Source organism: Rattus norvegicus, chromosome 14, assembly GCF_021556685.1.
Source record: "Rattus norvegicus strain SHRSP/BbbUtx chromosome 14, alternate assembly SHRSP_T2T, whole genome shotgun sequence".
In the NCBI taxonomy this organism is placed as follows: domain Eukaryota; kingdom Metazoa; phylum Chordata; class Mammalia; order Rodentia; family Muridae; genus Rattus; species Rattus norvegicus.
This window is the reverse complement of record NC_141547.1, coordinates 4,868,908-4,889,636: the sequence shown is the minus strand read 5'-3', so window position 1 is coordinate 4,889,636 and position 20,729 is coordinate 4,868,908. Positions and strand designations below refer to the sequence as shown.

Sequence of the window (20,729 nt, the reverse complement as noted above, 5' to 3'; positions counted from 1 at the left end):
GAATCGACAAATGGGACCTCATAAAACTGCAAAGCTTCTCTAAGGCAAAGGACACTGTTGTTAGGACAAAACGGCAACCAACATATTGGGAAAAGATCTTTACCAATCCCACAACTGATAGAGGGCTTATATCCAAAATATACAAAGAACTCATGAAGTTAGACTGCAGGGAGACAAATAACCCTATTAAAAATGGGGTTCAGAGCTAAACAAAGAATTCACAGCTGAGCAATGCAGAATGGCTGAGAAGCAGCTAAAGAAATGTTCAACATCTTTAGTCATAAGGGAAATGCAAATCAAAACAACCTTGAGATTTCACCTCACACCAGTGAGAATGGCTAAGATCAAAAACTCTGGCGACAGCATATGCTGGTGGGGATGTGGAGAAAGAGGAACATTCCTCCATTGCTGGTGGGATTGCAGAGTGGTACAGCCATTCTGGAAATCAGTCTGGAGGTTCCTCAGAAAATTGGACATTGCACTACCTGAGGACCCAGCTATACCTCTGTTGGGCATATACCCACAAGATGCCCCAACATATAACAAAACACATGCTCCACTATGTTCATAGCAGCCTTATTTATAATAGCCAGAAGCTGGAAAGAACTCAAATGTCCTTCAACAGAGGAATGGATACAGAAAATGTGGTACATCTACACAATGGAATATTACTCCACTATCATAAACAATGACTTCATAAAATTCACAGGCAAATGGATGGAACTGGAAAATATCGTCCTGAGTGAGGTAACCCAATCACAGATAAACACACATGGTATGCACTCATTGATAAGTGGGTATTAGCCCAAATGGTGAAATTAACCAAGATGCACAGAACACATGAAACTCAAGAAGGATGATCAAAATGCGAATGCTTCACTCCTTCTTTAAAAGGGGAACAAGAATACCCTTAGGAGGAGATAGGGAGGCAAAGTTAAGAACAGAGACTGAAGGAACAGCTATTCAGGGTCTGCCCCACATGTGGCCCATACATATACAGCCACCAAACGAGATAAGATGAAGCAAAGAAGTGCAGACTGACAGGAACCGAATGTAGATCTCTCCTGAGAGACACAGCCAGAATACAGCAAATACAGAGGCGAATGCCAGCAGCAAACCACTGAACTGAGAACAGGACCCCTGTTGAAGCAATCAGAGAAAGGACTGAAAGAGCTGAAGGGGCTTGAGACCCCATATGAACAACAAGCCAACCAACCAGAGCTTCCAGGGACTAAGCCACTACCCAAAGACTATACATGGACTAACCCTGGACTCTGACCTCATAGGTAGCAATGAATATCCTAGTAAGAGCACCAGTGGAAGGGGAAGCCCTTGGCCCTGCCAAGGCTGGACCCCCAGTGAACGGGATTGTGGTGGGGAGGGTGGTAATGGGGGATGGGAACAAACATATAGAAGGGGAGGGGGAGGGTTAAGGGGATGTTGGCCTGGAAATCAGGAAAGGGAATAACATTTGAAATGTAAATAAGAAATACCCAAGTTAATAAAGATGGAAAAAAAAAGAGACTGCTGTGTAAAAATCTTAAATGATTATACACATTCTCTGCAAAGGAAAGGAAAGTGTTACCGTCTACCTCTGGTTATTTGCTAAAAAGAAAAGAGATGAGTCACTGTGTAAAGCTATTACAATTCTGCTCAACGATCATTTATTGTCATTTAAATTCAAAGAAAAAAATTCACTCTGTTCCTTATCTTCATTTTTAATTTTTCATGCACTGTGCCTCATGGACAGAAAGTTCTTTTTCCTTGGGTATGTTCTTTTCATTGTGTCCTGGATTTCCTTGATGTTTTGGGTTAGGAGCTTTTTGCATATTACATTTATCTTTGATGGTTGTGTTGATGTTTTCTATGGTTTCTTCTGCCCTTGAGATTCTTTCTTCTATCTCTTGTATTCTGTTGGTGTTGCTTGATTCTACGATTCCTGATCTCTTTCCTACATTTTCTATCTCCAGGGTTTCTATCTCCCTTTGTGTTTTCTTTATTGCTTCTATTTCCATTTTTAAATCCTGGATGGTTTTGTTCAATTTCTTCACCTATTTGATTTTGTTTTCTTGAAATTCTTTAAGGGCTTTCACTTGTTTATCCATGTTGTCTTGTGCTTCTTCTTCTTCTTCTTTTTTTTTTTTTAAAGATTTATTTATTTATTTTATGTACAGCATTCTGCCTCACATGTGACTGCAGGCCAGAAGAGGGCACCATATCTCATTACGGATGACTGTGAGCCACTATGTGGTTGCTGGGAATTGAACTCATGACCTCTGGAAGAGCAGTCAGTGCTCTTAACCGCTGAGCCCTCTCCAGCCCCCATGTCTTGTGCTTCTTTAAGGGAGTTATTTATGTCCTTCTTAAAGTTCTCCACCATCATCATGAGATGTGATTTGAAATCCAAATCTTGCTTCTCCGGTGTGTTTGAATAGCCAGTATTTGCTTTGGTGAGAGAACTGGGCTCTGATGATGCCAAGTAGTCTTGATTTTTCTTGCTTGGGTTCTTATGCTTGCCCCTGCCCATCTGGTTACCTCTGGTGTTAGTTGGTCTTGCTGTCTCTGACAGTGGCTTAACCTCCTGTAAGCCTGTGTGTCAGCACTTCTGTAAACCTGTTGTTGTCTTTCAGCCAGATCTGGGTAGGGAGAGCTATGGAAAAGGTTCATCTGTGGGCACAACAGAAACCTGATGTCACGTCCATAAATTTTTTTCTTAACACTGCAAAAGAAAAAATAAAATAAATATATATATCTCAGAAATCCACCTGCCTTTGTTAGGAATATGAAAGAATACAAAAATGCAGCTAAGAAGTCAGAAGTTTAAAAAGCCCTAAATACCTCAAATTCCAGACCCTGCCCTCTACCTGTACTAGCTGACCATAAAGTTAGATTAAAATCTTAGAGAATAATCTTGAGAAGCAGGAAGCTTCTCCCAGGAACTGGTGGACCATAAAGTAAACAATCTTGAGAAACAGGAAGCTCCTCCTTGTGATTCACTGGTATTCTCGACATTTTCCAATGACGCCCTCCCTACCCGCTTGGGTTGAGGTTTCTTCCTTTAAATTCCCCTTGTCTTAGCTGCCCCTGCGTGGGATATGAGTCTCAACCCCAGTGCACTGATTCCTATCAATAAACCTCATGTTTATTACAGCAAGGACGGTCTCACGTGAGTTCTTGGGGGGTCGCATCATCCCGAGACTTGAGCGAGGTCTTTCAAATACATGATAGGCTAGTTGGATGGGACCCTGTCCTGCAATTACAATTTTTACAACTCAAGGACTTGGACTTGCTGCGTCCCAGGCTGACCTTGAACTCAGGAATGTGCCTGCCTTTTTATCTCCCTGCCTTTGTATCTTTCTGAAAATTTGGCCCCTTACCTTTTTTCATTTGGATTGGGGAAGAAGCCCCTCATTTAATTTATATTGCCTCATTATTTTTTACACAGTTAGGAAATTATATATTTTCAATCTCGTGCCTTTAGAACTCTTTCCCATAACCTTAGGTGTGTCTTGAAGACCCTAGCATTTACCACATTGCCGGGATATAGCCACACCCTCAACTCCTGGAAACCGGCTGTTTCTCACCACCACAGAGTCAATGACAGTCACAGAGAGGACATTTCTCTGAAGAAAAGAGTCTGTCTCTGCTGGTGGTCCAGAAAATTTGTACACTGTTACACAAACAAGCCTTACTTATTCCCCACAGTGGACAACACTCCAGGAGGCTCATACCAGAGGTTCTTCCAGGGGGAGGAACCATGGCAACTTGCTCCCACCAGGGTGACACTTGGCTTGGCAAAGGGGTGCTTGTTAAACTGTAGTTATCCAAGGAAAACACTACAAATAGATTTACATTCTTCACCCTGTATAAAATGCATGTTCAAATGCATTAAAGACTTAAACTAAAAACAGATACAGTGAGCTTGTCATTACTGTAAGGGGTGAAGATCCCTCAGTGCACTGTCAGAAGACAGCCTTATGAACAGAACACTAATCATTCAGGAACTAAGATCAACAATTCATGAACTGGACCTCATGAAAGAGTGATGATTCTGGGGGTTGGGGATTTGGCTCAGTGGTAGAGCGCTTGCCTAGCAAGCGCAAGGCCCTGGGTTCGGTCCCCAGCTCCGAAAAAAAGAAAAAAAAAAAAAGAGTGATGATTCTGTAAGGGAAAAGTGCAGTCAACTGGACAAAGAGGCAGCCTGAGGAATGAGAAAAGTAGTTTTGCCATATCCACATCTGGAAAAGTCATAATATACAAAAATATAGGCAGACCTCATGAAACTAGCTGTTCTAAAATCAAAAATTCCAGTTGAAAAATAGCATACAGATTTAAACAGAGAATTCTCAACAGACAATGCAAATAGCTGAGAAACACTTAAGAAAGGTTCACCACCCTTAGCCATTATGGAAATGTAAATGAAAACTATTTTGTGATTCCATGTGACACAGGTCAGAATGCTTATGGTCAATAACACGAGTGACTTTTTACATTACTGAGAATAGAGAGCGGGGTTGGGGATTTGGCTCAGTGGTAGAGCGCTTACCTAGGAAGCGCAAGGCCCTGGGTTCGGTCCCCAGGAAAGAAAAAAAAAAGAAAAAAAAAAAAGAAAAAAGAGAATAGAGAGCAAGTGTGCCACCCTTTACTGCTTGTAAGAGTGCAAACTAATATGGCCCTATGGACATCAATATCACGACACCTAGGAAACTGGGAATCTGTCTACCTTAAGACCCAGCTATGTTAGCCTTGAGCATATATGCAAAATGTACATCATCAAGCAAACGAGAAAGACACATCCTCAACCATGTTCATTGCAGCTTTCTTTACACTAGCCAGAAGATTAAAAAAAAAAAAGAAAGAAAGAAAAAAGAAAAAAAAAAGGGCTGGAGAGATGGCTCAGTGGTTAAGAGCACTGACTGCTCTTCCAGAGGTCATGAGTTCAAATCCCAGCAACCACATGGTGGCTCACAACCATCTATAATGATATCTGATGCCCTCTTCTGGTGAATCTGAAGATAGCTTCATTGTATTCATATATAATAAATAAATCTTTTTTTTTTTTGGTTCTTTTTTTTTTTTTGGAGCTGGGGACCGAACCCAGGGCCTTGCGCTTCCTAGGCAAGCGCTCTACCACTGAGCTAAATCCCCAACCCCAATAAATAAATCTTAAAAAAAAAAAGATTCATTTATAAGAAAAAAAAAAAACACCTGAAGAGTGGATAAAAAAAAATTGTGATACATTTATACAATGGAGTATCACTCAGCTGCTAAAAATGACAACATGAAATTAATGGATGACAACAGGCTGATGATGGCAACTAGGGATAAGCCATCATAAATGAGGTAACCCAGACCTAGAATGAAAGAAATGTTATACATTCCCTAATAAGTGAATATTAGCTCTTCGGTAAGTTTAATCAAGCTATCCTGCACAGACCCAGGCAGGTTATGAAAGAGAAAGCATAGAGAAGAGACAAATGTGTCTTTCTGGAAAGGGCAAATAGCATAAACTCGCCAGGTAGAAAGAGGTAAATGAAATTGAAAAAGTGGTAGGGATCATTTGGAGGGATGATGTAGAGAAAGAGTACAGTGCAGGGAGAAAGAGCTGGAGTTAGGGAGTATTGGGAGGTTAATATAAGAATTTATTGCACTTTCAACATTCAGGGAATTTGGAGGGTGACCCTAGTCAACACTCCTACTAATGGTCAACAGACTCTGAACTGGTCATTCCTCATAGCCAGAAACCATTCAATACTGGGAACAGGTAACGTTTCCTTGAGGTGTTTGCTAAGGCAGTCCCTAAACAACCCATTTCAGTTCCAGGAAAAACCACATTGCTCTCTGCAATCTGACCTCAAGGCCACCTTGTTTTGGATAACTTCCACACAGCATGCTAAATGTGAAAATCAAGTTCCTGCAGGCTTGGAGCCTTTACCCTATGTTCTAGATTCTATATGGAGAAAAGGGACTTCGCAGGCCACAGAGTGACAATCCTGGGCACACTCGAAGCTATGCCATCCTCCACCTACTCCCTCCTGCCTGTAGAACTTGCTGAGCTAAGGTGATAATGAAATTTTGAGTGGGGCCAACCAATACTTGGTTCAACTTGAGGAGCTGAACACCAGAGGGAGCTCAATCCTTACACTGCCTGGGTTTTCAGGAACCTCCCAGAGACTTAAATGGGGAAAAGGGGGGCTTGAACGGTTCTTGCCCAGACCCTTTGCTTATGTGCTATGGAGAGTAGCTTGGTGATTTCTGGTAACTCGAACACTGGGAGGAAGTATGGCTTTGATTGCATTGCTTGATCTTGACGCTCTTTTTTTTCCCCTATTGGCTTGCCATGCTATTCTCAAAATGAGGACTTCCAACATGCCTTTGCTATTTCCTTTGTTCTGTTGGCTCTCCTCTCAATGAAACATGCTCTCTTCTAAAGAGAAAACAGAGCGTAGAGGATCTTGGGGAGAGGAAGATAGGAGACATGGAAGAGAAACTGGAAGGACTAGAGGGAGGAGAAACAGTGGTCCTGATACACTGCATGAGAGAAGAATCTAGTTTCAATGAAAAAATTAATTCAAGATTTCTTGAAAAAATGCAAAGAAGGGAAGCAATAATGAAAAAGAAAAGAAAAGCAAAATTGGGAAGACAAGGAAAGTGTGGTTTTGACAGATACAGTTCTTCTGTTTCTGAAGAGGATGACCATCCCAAGTCCATTCCTAGGCCCTGTCTGCATCTGTAAAATCAGAAGTGTTACTCTTAGCAATGTAGAATATGTGTATATGATACAGGAAACAAACTCAGGTCATTTTCTTGTATTATTTTTCACTGATTTGGATTAGGAATTAGAGAAGTAACTGCACATTTGATTCTAAAAAAACAAAACAAACAAAAACTCTTAGTTTTCATTAAGAAAAACAAATGTTTGAATAACTATTCAAATAATATAAATACAATTATAATGTTATAGTCTATAGATACTGTTTGCATAAAACATTAAGCATAAAGAAACTTCTGTGTAATTTATATACCTTCTCTACAACAAAAAGGAAGGTGTTACCGTCTACCTCTGGTTATTTGCTAAGAAGAAAAGAAAGAGATGAGTCAATGTGTAAAGTTTTTATATTTTTGCTCAATGATCATTTATTGCCATTATTTAAATTAAAACGGAAACAATCCATTCTGTTTCTTAACCTCATTTTTAATTTCTCACACACTGCAACTCATGGATAGAATATTCTCTTTCCATCTAAACAAAACAGCTTTCTGAATTATTACAGTATACTATACTAGCTATTTGCCTCTCACTGATCGAACAACTTTGGCTGTAAGATGCTTAATATTTACTTTTTATCCTCCACATATGAAGTACAAAAATACTATAAAAAACCCTTTGATAGTGAATTCAATCATCTAGATTTTGTGCTGTCTTTCCTCTCATTTTCTATTTCAACCTTTCATGTACATGAGTTGACGAAGCTCTCACATCTACGTAAGAATGACATTGTTGCTACAGATTTAAGTCATATGGGAGAAAGAGTCAGCATGACACTGCTTAAGCTGTCATAGTGTGCTGTTTCATGATGAATAGGGCATTGACTGTAGGGATCTTTTATAAGCGTGATCCCTTTAAACATGAACTTGACAAATGTTACCTATGAGTACATGTGCACAGGAAAAAAAAAAGAAGAACAAGAAGGGGAGGAGAAGGAGGAGGAGGAGGAAGAGGAGGAGGAGAAGAAGAAGAAAACACTCCCGGGTATAAACAAATGGCTCAGTGGTTAAGAGCACTGACTGCTCTTCCAGGGGTCCTGAGTTCAATTCCCAGCAACCACATGGTGGCTCACAACCGTCTGTAATGGGATCTTATGCCCTCTTCTGGTGTGTCTGAAGACAGCTACAGTGTACCCATATAAACAAAAACAAAACAAAACAAAAAAACAAACAAAAAAAAAACAAAAAACCAAACCCTCCCATAAAATAAAACAAAATGACTTTTAAGTGTTAAACTGTTGTATTTCTCACTGTCGATCGAATACTGGTCTTCCTTTCAAATAGAGAGGCCCCCATCTCTAAAGATCTCTGTGAATGCCTTGAGGTGATCAGAATGGTGGCTATGGCTCTGCAGTACCTCAGGCCTCTTTGAGATTTCAGGAAGACCCTCTGAAGCTCACACACAAAACAATGTTGAAGAACATTGAAGGAAATGTGATGTTTGCTTCCTGCCCAGCACCATGAACACCTGAAAAACCTCTGAACCTAAAAACACCTTTTGAACCCTGAAATTTAGTGTGCATATGGCTGGCAATTTTGGAAATGTAAAGGAATTCTAATCAACTATTGCCTATTGCTTAAGGGCCATCCCCATCACATTGTTTTCTAACGCATTCCAAATGTTTAGTAAATTTTATCATAAAAAACTGAACATGGAATGTGATATTAGGAACTACTAGAAACCAGATGTTCAATTTTCAAAACTTTCTTCCCACTGCACACCAAAAGTAATGCCTGTTCCGCACAATGCACAGTGACATTATAAGCAGCACAGCGTCCTGTGCCCAGAGTTGTAGAGTCTCTTCTTCCCCATAGAATCCAAATTGAGTGAGGCTCAAAGGCAAAGGGCCTCTGCCCAGGCTATCATAAGTATCAACACTTCCACAGTCTGCGTCAGTCCACCCGCGTCCCAGCAGCTTGGATTCTAACAGCTTAGCCATCCAGGTTTATCTGTTGCCCCACCCTCAACACGGCACAGCTTAAGGCATCCCTCACGGCTCCGTACGACTGCATCAAAGATACTGAAAAAACCATGCAAGTTTCCTCCCACTGGAGCTCCTCTTTTCTAAAGCTGCCCCACCCTCATCAGCTTGTACAAAAGACAGTATCAACTCCCTAGTGGAGAACTGGAGCTCCCATGAGTCAGACGGAACAGGCCTTCCTAGATCTGCCCTTTCACATGAGAAGGAAATACAGTCCCTACTCTCATAATTTTTGTTTTCATAAAATCATCTACTTTGCATGGGCAACTGCTCATCACTCAAGGCACAGGGTCCTGTGTACCTACATCCCTTACATATTCCATGCCCAGCTCAGCATCTTTACCTCAGACCTTCAGCCAAATTAAAAAAGTAGGAACAATTGTAGCAAGAAGTGACCGGGAATGTAAAAGCAATGAGTAGGTGTTAATGGGAGGCGAGTGGAAAAGGAAATAAAAAGGAAGGACCGTGGCTACTCCTAAATGTGGTGTAAAGTTTATGGTGGCAAAAAGGGAGAGTAGATTTACAGCCAGGGACATCTGAAGGTCCGGAGTGAAGAGAGGATAGAAAAGACTGTAAAACAGAATAAGAAATGATGTGGATAAATGACAGAAGGAAAAGACCAGGTAACAAATTTGGGTGGGTGCATAAGGTAGAGCACTGTAGGTCAACCCCTGGGCTCAAGGATGGTTTTTACAGTCTTAGACTGTACAGACTGAGGGATTCTGGGAGAAGCTGAAAACCTGGCTTCCTATGATTTGTTAAGTATGGACACCAGCCGCTTGGGCCAGGGTTTGATACATAACAATAGGGAGAAAGCAAAAGTTCAAATGACTTAATTATAATCTCAAAAATTACTTTAAGAAGTTGACATAGGCCTTATGGTGGAACATTATCCAATATTAGACATAGGTACCAAGGCAGACCAGGTATCATTCAGGTATTAGTTTCTAAAAATCAATTCATTTCCTTATGTAGATTGATTGCCTTGTTTTGTGAACACCAATGTGTCCCAGTTTGAACACTGATTGATCATCTGGCATTGCTAACATCAGAACCGACTGATAAAGGTAACTATTGTCAAAGCAAGAAAGCTCCCCCACCCCACCCCGGTCCTTTCTTTGCTGTGACTACACCAGCGTCAAAGTTAGTCAGTGAACTCAATTCTTACTGAAGTCCCTCTTTATTTATATTCCCACCTTCACCCCCACCCCTGGAAAGTCAGGGAGGTGGGAGGACATTCATTCAATTGTCTGTTTTGTTTGTCACTGACTAGTCAGGGCTCAGAATGGAAGGATTTGCAAGACTCTCTTCAGGGACTGCACAGGAAAGGCAGGATTAGGTATTCAAATAAATCGAACAGTAAGAGGCAAACCTGAGCTAAAGAAGCAATTCCTCTGAAGAGAAACAAATAATCGAGAACTTGAGAAAAAGGAATAACACTCCTAATTTTCCAGAGACATTGGAGAATAGAAACAAACAGGTGATCTCTGCAGTAACACCCTAAGAAAATGAAACTTGAAACCTGATACCAACAATTGACTTATTAAAAACATAGATAAAATTGGAGCAATGCATAACTCTAGTGACTTTCAAGAAGAGCAGGCCATGACCCTGCTGGAGCAATGGCATCAATGAGATAAAATATGATCTTGTCATGTGCAATATTAGCTGCTGAGATCTGTAACCTGACACATACAGCTATCCCAACAGTCCCTGATACAAATATCTGAGCTGACTTTACTGGGTCAACAAACTTTTCTTCGGAGCTGGGGACCGAACCCAGGGCCTTGCGCTTGCTAGGCAAGCGCTCTACCACTGAGCTAAATCCCCAACCCCTCTCCGTAAGTTTTATATCCACCAATCTGGGCAATTTCTATTCACATGCATGAATGAATAAAAGCTGGAGAATTACATCACTCACTTTGCAGAATCAGGTCCTTCTTCCTAATGGACCCCTGCCAATGAGTTCCTTAAAGTTCAGTTTCTGAGCTAGCTCTTGTCTACATAGTTTCACCCTGCAGGGTACACAGTAAACTGTTCCTCCTGTTCGGGTCTGAGGGCAGAAGCCATGCTCCCCATGCAAGCACTTTTCCTTTCACTGCCAAGGACACTTCGTTAGATGACTGAGAGGAGTAATTTTAAAATACCCACTTTTAATTGTCGAATTTAGGAAGGTTAATAAAAAGCAAAGCAGAGTCATTGCCCTTGGGAGCATGAGACTGGAATCCAGGTAAAAACATAGCTTGCCTCAAACAATTTTTTAAAGGCTAAATGCAGCTGTTCAAAAGTTGTTGTACAGGTTTTCTGTTTCTTTCTTCCTTTCTTTAAAAACAAAGAGAAATATTGAAAGAAAGTGGTTTCAGTCACCCAACACATGAGATAACTTTTACAATCTAGACAAAATTACCTCCAAATGAATCACAACCAAAATGTTAAACGGAAAAGAAGAGCTTGCAGACTGTCCTAGAGAAATTAAACCTGTCTGCCATTGGCAAACTCCCAATGGTGTTGCTGTACACAAGCTCTTGCTCCAAGTGCTTTGGGCAGGTTCAGCACAGAGAATGAAGTCACTCAGGGACCGCCGCTTGCCGCAAGGATTGTTAATACCAAGACGGACCTCACATAGGCTGCAGGGAGAATATTCTGGCCATGTTGCAACTTCAGAGTTTGCTCAAGTTCTCTCAGTAAACAGCAGTGAGGTTAAAGCGCAACACAGCAGATCACTTAAAAAGCCGCGAGTGCGCAGACACTGCAAGGGGATTCCCGGAAGCACCCTCCTCCTCTTCTGACTGAAGGGCTTCTTGGAGGTCCTGATTGGCCAGTGAATCTGTCAGTTTGTGTCTGCCCTTCCCCTGGGCACAGCTTCTTGGGACAGTGAAACCGGGAATTTCTCTGTGTTTTAGCAATGCTTCGCCTGGCTGGTACTGGGCTTCAGGGGACTGCCAAGACAGAGCTCTGGGATGGGAAAAGCAGTCTGGGATGAGAGGTGAAGCCAGAGCTGGTTCAGGGATTCCTTGGCTTGGTATTGGGTCGGGCCTCATGGGGATCTCTGACACTTGTACACCAGGAGGTGGAGTGGAAGAGGCTTGAACTCAGTAGGAGGCTCCTCCCCCAGGTCTGGGGGAGGAACAGGGAGCTATGGCTTAGATCTAAGTCTATGTAGGAAGTGTGTTCATTCACTGCCTCAGGATCCTTGTCGCTCTCTTCGTAGTCAGAGCAAAGCTTCACATGCTGACTCGTGTGGAGCAGCCCTCTCAGTTCTTCTCGTCTCTCATGAGCTGGATACCTGCACCAACTTTTCTCAGACATCTTCTGTTTTTGTTTTCTAACCACCATTTAAATTTTCAATAACAGAACACAGTGTCTGTGCTCAGTCTACTGCTCTAGCCTTGGATCTGAAAACATCATTTCTCATGATGTTGGCGTGCTTTCTGCATGAAAACAAAAGAGAACAAAACAAAAGAACAAACAGAATTTGCTGGTCTGGGAGTGAGGCTCAATGATACAGGCAAGGTGTAATGTCCACCACTCATTCCTTGTGATGTACTTATGTATAACACAAAGTTTACCATCTTCCCCATTTTATCTTTTGCATGTTCATGTGTGTGTAGTCTGATGTGTGTGTGCAGTCTGATGTGTGTGTGCTGTACATACCGTTCATATGCACGTGTGCCTGTGTGCGTACAGGTGTGTATACATACGGTAGTCAGGTGTCAACATTGGGTTATTTTCCCCTGTAGAGAAACCATAGTTCTATGGCATACTCAATTGTGGTTGTGGACAGGTGTGTCCTGGTTCTGCTAAAATGGATTAATTTGGGAATCTATAAGAAAGGAAAGACTAGTGAACGAACGGACGATACAATGTGGTGTCGATGAACAATGGATATATTTCACCATAAAAGGACAAGGAATATCTTACATATGTGTTATGATAAGAACTTAGACATCATACCAGTGAATGAGGATGATATGAAGGGACAGATAGTGTGACTTTACCGACACATTCAGAGACACGATTCCTGGATAAAGTGGAGTCGAGTACCAGAGGTTCCTGGAGGCCCTGAGGGCTTAGTCCATAAACTTCCCTTCCCAGACATTCTTCCCTGCAAAAAGTATTTAATCTCAGGTCAGACCCCGAGAAAAGATATGTATCTCTTTTCTGCCACAGTCAATAAACAGATTAGAACCAAGGACGGTCTCTCATTTACCACCACCATGGGTAACGCACAGAACATCTTCCCCCCTCCAATAGAAGGCCCATCTGTGCTTCCAGCCTGCCTCTGCCAAGCTAAGGCCCATCCCTGCTGAACTAAGCCATAGCTCCCGTTTTCCCAAGGCCTGGGGGAGGGTCCTCCAACTGAGTTCTTGGCTCTTCCACTGCACCTCCTGGTGCCTAGGTGTACAAGTGTCAGAGATTCCCTGAGGCCCGACCTAATATCAAGCCAAGGTATCCCCGAACCAGCTCTGGCTTCTCCTCTCATCCCAGACTGCTTTTCCCATCCCAGAGCGCTGTCTTGGCAGTCCCCTGAAGCCCAGTACCAGCCAGGCGAAGCACTGCTAAAACACAGAGAATTTCCCAGCTTCAGAGTCCCAAGAGGCTGTGCCTAGTGGAGACAGGGACTGACAGATTCACTGGCCAATCAGGACCTCCATGAAACCCTCCAGTCAGAGGAGGAGGAGGGTGCTTCCGGGAATCCCCTTTTCAGTGTCCGTGTACTTTAGCCCCTTTTAGAGGTCTGGTGTGTTGTGCTTTGACTTAGCTGCTGCGTACTGAGGGAACGTAGGCAAGCTCGGAAGTTGCAACATGGCCAGGATATTCTCCCTGCTCACAAAGGTGAGGAGCGGAATCTGTTGTGGTGGGCCCTACACAAAGGTGGGAGGAAACAAACAGCTTGATGCAGCCATGTGTGGGGTCCCTCTTGTTATTAGTCATTCCTGGAGTTAGCAGTGGCATCTGAATGACTTCATTGGCTGGGCCGAAGCTGCACAAAGCGTTTGGCGCAGGGGCTTGTGTATAGAGACACCATGGGGAGGGTGCCAATGTCAGACAACCTTAATTTCTCCAGTACAGTCGGCAAGTTCTTCTATTTAACATTTGGTTGGCATTCATTTGGAGTTAATTTTGCTAGGTTGTAAAATAAAGCTCATGTGTTGGGTGTCTGAAAGCATATTGTTTCAATATTTTAGGTTTTTTAAAAAACAAACAAACAAACAAACAACCTTTGAACAGCTGCCTGTTTAGCCGTTTAGAAAATTGTTTCTGAGACAACCTATATTGTCACCTGGATTCAAGTCTCATGCTCCCCCAGGGCAATGACCCTACTTTCCTTTTTATGAAACTTCCTAAATTCTTTAGACAAAGGGCCTTATCACAAGAGCATTTTAAAATTATTCATCTCAGTCATGTAAGGAATGGTCCTCTGAAGTAAAATACTTGCAAGGGAGCATGGCTTCTGCCTTCAGACCAGAAAGAGGAAACAGTTTACTGTGTACACTGCAGTGTTAAACAATGCAGACAAGAGCCAGCGCACAGACATAAGTTTAAGAGAGCCATCTGCAGGGGCCACCTTTAGGAAGGAGGTACTGTATGGGGCGGAGTGAGTGATTATTTTTAAATTCCCCAGCATTTATTAATTCATGCGTGGGAAAATAGTCTACATTGGTGGACATAAAGGTTGGGAAGTTTATGTTGAACCAAACTTTGTTGATCCAATTATGTCAGCTCAGAAATTTGTATCAGGGGCTATGGGGATAGCGGTGTGTGTCAGGTTACAGATCTCAGCAGCTAATGTTGCACATAGCAACAAGATCGTACGTCATCTCACTGATGCCATTTCCTTTAGCAGGGAACGGCCTGCTCTTCTTGAAAGTCACTAAAGCTGTGGATTTTTCCAATTTTACCTTTCTTTTCTAAGAAGTGGGTTGTTAGTAACACTTGTAAAATTTCATTTTCTCAGAGCGTCATGGCTCGGATCGACTATTTGTTCTTATTTGTCTCTTGGAACTTAAGAGTGTTATTCCTTTTTCTCAAGTCTTTACTTACTTGATTCACTATAGTGTAATTTTTTTTCTTGGATTTTTTTCTTTTACTTACATTTCTTTTTTTTTATTTACATTTCGGATGTTATCTCCATTCCCAGTTTCCCATCCATAAAACCTCTACCCCATCCCCCTCCCCCTTCTTCTATGAGGGTGCCCCCCACCTATTCACCCACCCTTTCCTGCCTCCCTGCCCTAACATTCCCTTACACTGGGGGGTTCCAGCCTTGGAAGGACGAAGGGTTTTTCCTCCTATTTGTGCCCAACAAGGCCATCCTCTGCTACATATGCAGCTGGAGCCATGGGTCTGTTCATTTATAGTCTTTGGGTGGTGGTTTAGTCCCTGGGAGCTCTGGTTGATTAGTATTGTTGTTCTTATGGGGTTGCAAACCCCTTCAGCTCCTTCAATCCTTACTCTAATTCCTGCAATGGGGACGCCATTCTCAGTTCAATGTTTTACTTCTAGCATTCGCCTCTGTATTTGTCACTCTGTGGCTGAGCCTGTCAGGAGACAGCTATATCAGGCTCCTGTCAGCATGCACTTCTTGGCTTTATCAATATTGTCTAGGTTTGGTGGCTGTGTATATATGGGTGGAGCAGGGTCTGAATAACCGTGCCTTCAGTGTCTGTTCCAAACCTTGTCTCCATATCCCCTCCTATGGATATTTTTGTTCCCCTTTTAGAAGGACTGAAGCATCCCCACTTTGTTTATCCTTCTTGAGCTTCATGTGGTCTGTGGATTGTATCTTGGGTAATTCGAGCTTTTGGGCTAATATCCACTTATCAGTGAGTGCATACCATGTGTGTTCTTTTGTGATTGATTACCTCACTCAGGATGATATTTTCTAGTTCCATTCCATTTGCCTATGAATTTCATGAAGTCTTTTTTTTTTAAATACCTGAATAGTACTCCATTTTCTGTTTCTGTTCCTCTATCGAGGGACATCTGGGTTCTTTCCAGCTTCTAGCTATTATAAATAAGGCTACTATGAACATAGTGGAGCACATGTCCTTGTTATATGTTGGAGCATCTTTTGGGTATATGCCCAGGAGTGATATAACTGGGTCTTTAGGTAGTACTATGTCCAATTTTCTGAGGAATCACCAGACTGATTTCCAGAGCGGTTGTACCAGCTTGCAGTCCCACCAATGGAGAAGTATTCCTCTTTCTTCACATCCTCAGAAGCATCTGTTGTCACCTGAGTTTTTGATCTTAGCCATTCTGACTGATGTGAGGTGGAATCTCAGGATTGTTTTGATTTGCATTTCCCTGATGACTAAGGATGTTGAACATTTCTTTAAGTGATTCTTGGCCATTCAATATTTTTCAGTAGAGAATAATTTGTTTAACTCTGTCCCTCATTTTTCAATTTAATTTTAATTTAATTCAATTTAATTTAACTTGATTTGATTCTCTGGAGCCTAACTTCTAGAGTTCTTTGTATATATTGTGTACATCTATCAGATGTGTGATTGGTAAAGATCTTTTTTTAATCTGTTGGTTGCCATTTTGTTCTAATGACAGTGTCCTTTGCCTTACAGAAGGTTTGAAATTTTATGAAGTCCTATTTGTTGATCCTTGATCTTACAGCATAAGCCATTGACATTCTGTTCAGGAACTTTTCCCCAGTGCCCACATGTTTGAGGCTCTTCCCACTATTTCTTCTATTAGTTTGAGTATATCTGGTTTAATGTGGAAGTCCTTGATCCACTTGGACTTAAGCTTTGTACAGGGTGATAAGAATGGATCAATTTGCATTCTTCTACATGCTGACCTCTAGTTGAACCAGCACCATTTGTTGAAAATGCTATCTTTTTTCCACTGGATGGTTTTAGCTCCTTTGTCAAAGATCAAGTGACCATAGGTGTGTAGGTTCATTTCTGGATCTTCAATTCTGTTCCACTGGTCTATCTGCCTGTCTGTGTACCAACACCATACAGTTTTTATCACTATTGCTCTGTAATACTGCTTGAGGTCAGGGATGATGATTCCCCCAAAATTTCTTTTATTTTTAAGAATACTTTTTGCTATCTGGGGTTTTTTGTTATTCCAAATGAATTTGCAAATTGCTCTTTCTAACTCTTATGAAGAATTGAGTTGGAATTTTGATGGGGATGGCATTGAATCTATAGATCGCTTTTGGCAAGGTGGCCATTTTTACTATATTAATCCTGCCAATCCATGAGCATGGGAGATCTTACCATCTTCTGAGATCCTCAGTTTCTTTCTTCAGAGACTTGAAGTTCTTGTCATACAGATTTTTCACTTGTTTGGTTAAAGTCACACCAAGATATTTTATATTATTTGGGACTATTGTGAAGGGTGTCATTTCCTTAATTTCTTTCTTAGCCTGTGCATCCTTTGAGTAGAGGAAGGCTACTGATTTGTTTGAGTTAATCTAATATCTGGCCAGTTTGCTGAAGTTGTTTATCAGGTTGAGTAGTTCTCTGGTGGAATTTTTAGGGTCACTTAAGTATAATATGATATCATCTGCAAATAGTGATATTTTCACCTATTTCTTTCCCATTTTCAGTTTCCCATCCCTAAAACCCCTATCCCGCCCCTCCCCCGCTTCTTCTATGTGAGTGTTCCCCCACCTATCCACCCACCCTTTCCTGTCTCCCTGCCCTAACATTCCCTTACATTGGGGGGTCCAGCCTTGGCAGGGCAAAGGGAATGAACCCTTTCCTCTCCAACTTACTTCTTGGTCATGATGTTTGTGCAGGAATAGAGGACCTGACAGAGACAGCTGATAAGCAGTCTCCATTCTCAGTGTCATTTACTTTATTTTCAGATAACATACTAAGCCACAAGATGAAAATTCCATGGTCATTTTTGCCCATCATTTTTATGATTTAAGTATGTTTCTTTATGACTTTGAGCTAAAATGCCCATAAATATGTCTGCTTCTACACTGTGACCATGTTCAGACAAGGACCAGTAGCAAGCAACCCTTTATGTGAACACAACCAGAATCCGTATTCAAAATCTCAGGGCTTCCTTTATTTAATAAAATCATTGTTTGGAAATGAGTCCCAAGCTCTCCTTGCCTGCCAACATAAAAAAGAGATCTTCCTCAGCTCTCCTTTCTTGCCTGTTGTGATTGTTTTTCTTGAGAGTCAAGTTGTCTGCGTATGGCATTAACTGTGTACTGTGGGGGTTTCGGTTTCAGTATAGCTTATGAAGTGGGAAACCCTTCTATATTCTGAAGCTTTTGAGGGTTTAAAATCCACCTCAGTGAGATACTTTTCCTTGTCTACATGGTGCTGGGATCAAGTCCATGGCCAATCTAACCAACTCACTCTTCCTTTTTTTTTTTTTTTTTTTTAATTTACCTTTACTTGAAAAAAAAAATTGTTCACTTTTCATTCTGCTTACGCCCTCTACCCGTCACCCTCTCCCACAATCTTTCCCCTATTCCCTCCTATCCCCTTCTCCTCTGAGTGGGTAGCCCACTCAGGTATTTTCCCAACCGTGGCACATCAGTTCTATTTTAGGGTAGGCACTTCCTCTGGCACTGAGGCCAGATAAGGCCGTGGAGCTGGGGAAAAACAATAACAGCAAACCCATATCCCATGTATAGACAAGAGCTTTTGGCGTAGCCCCTGTTGCAGTTGTTTGGGATCCGAGGAAGGCCCAGCTGCACATCTACTCCATGTGAGCAGGGAGGCATGGGTCTGTAGGTTGATGTCTATATGCAGGTGAGGGCTAGCACAAGTGAGGTCAAGGCCAGAATGAGACAGTAAAAAAAATAAGGCGGGGACAAAGTTTTTGTAAGGCAGGAGAGAAGGAGAAGGGAGGAGAATCAAGATGGAGACAGCAACGATGACCCCAGGTGGTCTTGAATTGCCAAGGTAGCTGGGATGGATTTCTGTAGGCAAATTTATCTTATCTAGGTGGGTGGTTTATATCCTTATTAATTGGTTGTAAGTTTATTGTGTGGATGTATTGTGAATTGAGAATTTAACATATAAATCTGATTGTTGGGTTACAGTTTGTTGAGTGTTGATTTTAAAGGGTTTTTGGGAGTTTCTGCCATAACTTATTAGGTGCTGGATGTTAGAAATGTAAACAGAGCAGAGGCAGAGAGTTACGAGAGGGTAGCTGCTGCTGGGACAGCGAGGGGGTGGATGCTGGAAATGTGAGCAGAGTCCGCAGTAAGAGAGCCTCGAGGTAGGCGGTCTCTGTATGAAACTGGCATGGCAGAGACCCACCTGGATCACAGACTACTGTGGGGGACATCGGGGAGCTGCTAAGATAAATTAGTACTAGTTCCAGTTGCCTGCTGGAGCCGGAACTAGTGAGAGCACAACCGCCAGCGTACATGAGGGAACCGGTCGCACACTTTTTATTTTTTACTGCAACATATGTTCAGCCCACGTATATTCCTTGGTTGTTGGTTAAAACTATGAGAACCCCAAAGGCCTAGGTTGGTTGATTCTTTTGGTTTTCTGGTGGAGTTCCTCTCTCCTGAGAGGTTCACAATGCTTCTTCTTATTCTTTAACTGTTTGGCTAGGGGTATCTATAACTGTCTGATTCTAGTGCGGAGTGAAACTTCTTGGAGGACAACATGCTCCTGTCTGCAAGTATAACATTAACAGTGTTAGGGGTTGGTGCTTGCCCATGGAATGGGTCTCACATCGGGCTGGTTATTGGTTGGCCATTCCCTCAGTCCTCCATTCCCTATGCGTGCATTTGTTGTAGACAGGATACATTTTGGGTTGACATTATTGGGAGTGGGTTGGTCTCTCTATTGCACTACTGGGATCCCTGCTTGGTGACAAAAGGTATCCTCTTCAGGCTTGATATCCCCAGTGTAGTGAATTACAGCTAAGGTCACCCACATTGGTTCTTGATTGCTTCAGTTATCCTAGGTTTCTGTCTCTCCCTGGTGATGTTCCCCACTTCCTCACCTCTGTCCGGTGCAATTATAGTCATTTTCTGGCCATCTTGCCATTTCTCCTGTCCTTTTCCACACCTGATCCTTCCTGAACCCCCATTCTCCTTCCCATTCCCTCTCCATTCCAGGTCCTCACCTCCACATTCCTCTCATGACCGTTTTATTCCTTCCTCTGTGTGGGATTTAGGCATCCTTGCTTGGACCTACTTTCTTGTTTAGCTTCCTTGTGTCTGAGGAGTGTAGCATGGTCCCTGTATGATCCAGCGAGTGTTTACTGATAAGTGAGTACCATCCATGTCCTATGGGGACTGTGTTACCACACTCAGGATTATATCATCAAGTTCCTTCCATTTGCATGCAAATTTATGATGTCTTTGTTTTTTTTTTTTTTTAAAGATTTATTCATTTATTATATATAAGTACACTGTAGCTGTCTTCAGATACACCAGAAGAGGGCATCAGATCTCTTTACAGATGGTTGTGAGCCACCATGTGGTTGCTGGGAATTGAACTCAGGACCTCTGGAAGAGCAGTCGGTGCTCTTAACCACTGAGCCATCTCCCCAGCCCGATGTCTTTGTTTTTAATAGGTGAATAGTAATCCATTGTGTAGACGTACCACATTTTCTTTATTCATTCTTCACTCAAGGAACAGCTAGGTTGTTTCCAGTTTCCAGCATCTAGGATAAAGCTCTAGGAATATAGCACAGCAAACATTTGATAAAATCCAAGATCCCTTCATGTTCTAGAGAATTCTGAGGTAAACATATTCAAAACTATTTAAAGCAAGCCAGTAGCCAACATCAATATAAATGGAGAGAACCTTAAAGCAATTCCAATGTAATCAAGGCAAAACAAGGTGGCCTTCTCTGTTCCTATCTATTCAATATAGTACTTGAATTTCTAGATTTAGAAATCAAAAAAACTAAATGAGATGAAGGAGATACAAACTGGAAAGGAAGAAGTCAAAGTAGAGCTGTTTACTGATGATCTGATAGTATAAGTGAGTGACTCCAAAATTCTATCAGCGTTTCTGC

The 20,729-nt window shown here is 42.0% G+C and overlaps 1 protein-coding gene and 1 long non-coding RNA gene across 7 annotated transcripts in view; one reads left to right on the top strand and one right to left on the bottom strand.

Moving 5' to 3' along the window:
- Positions 1-1,633: 1,633 nt before the first annotated feature.
- On the bottom strand, positions 1,634-11,492 carry LOC134481698 (uncharacterized). Its single transcript, XR_015636842.1, has 2 exons — positions 11,368-11,492; positions 1,634-2,719 (listed from the first exon to the last, which is right to left on the bottom strand). It is a non-coding gene; the product is annotated as an uncharacterized LOC134481698 (long non-coding RNA).
- A 1,964-nt stretch (positions 11,493-13,456) lies between these two features.
- Zfp658l1 (zinc finger protein 658-like 1) overlaps positions 13,457-20,729 on the top strand; it is a 70,938-nt gene continuing 63,665 nt past the window's right edge. For 5 of the 6 annotated variants that reach the window (XM_087582104.1, XM_087582105.1, XM_087582107.1 and 2 more), the window contains exon 1: positions 13,457-13,586. In XM_087582104.1, coding sequence (XP_087438230.1) covers positions 13,557-13,586 — 30 coding nt within the window. In that variant the 5' untranslated portion in view covers positions 13,457-13,556. 6 annotated transcript variants of the gene reach the window in all.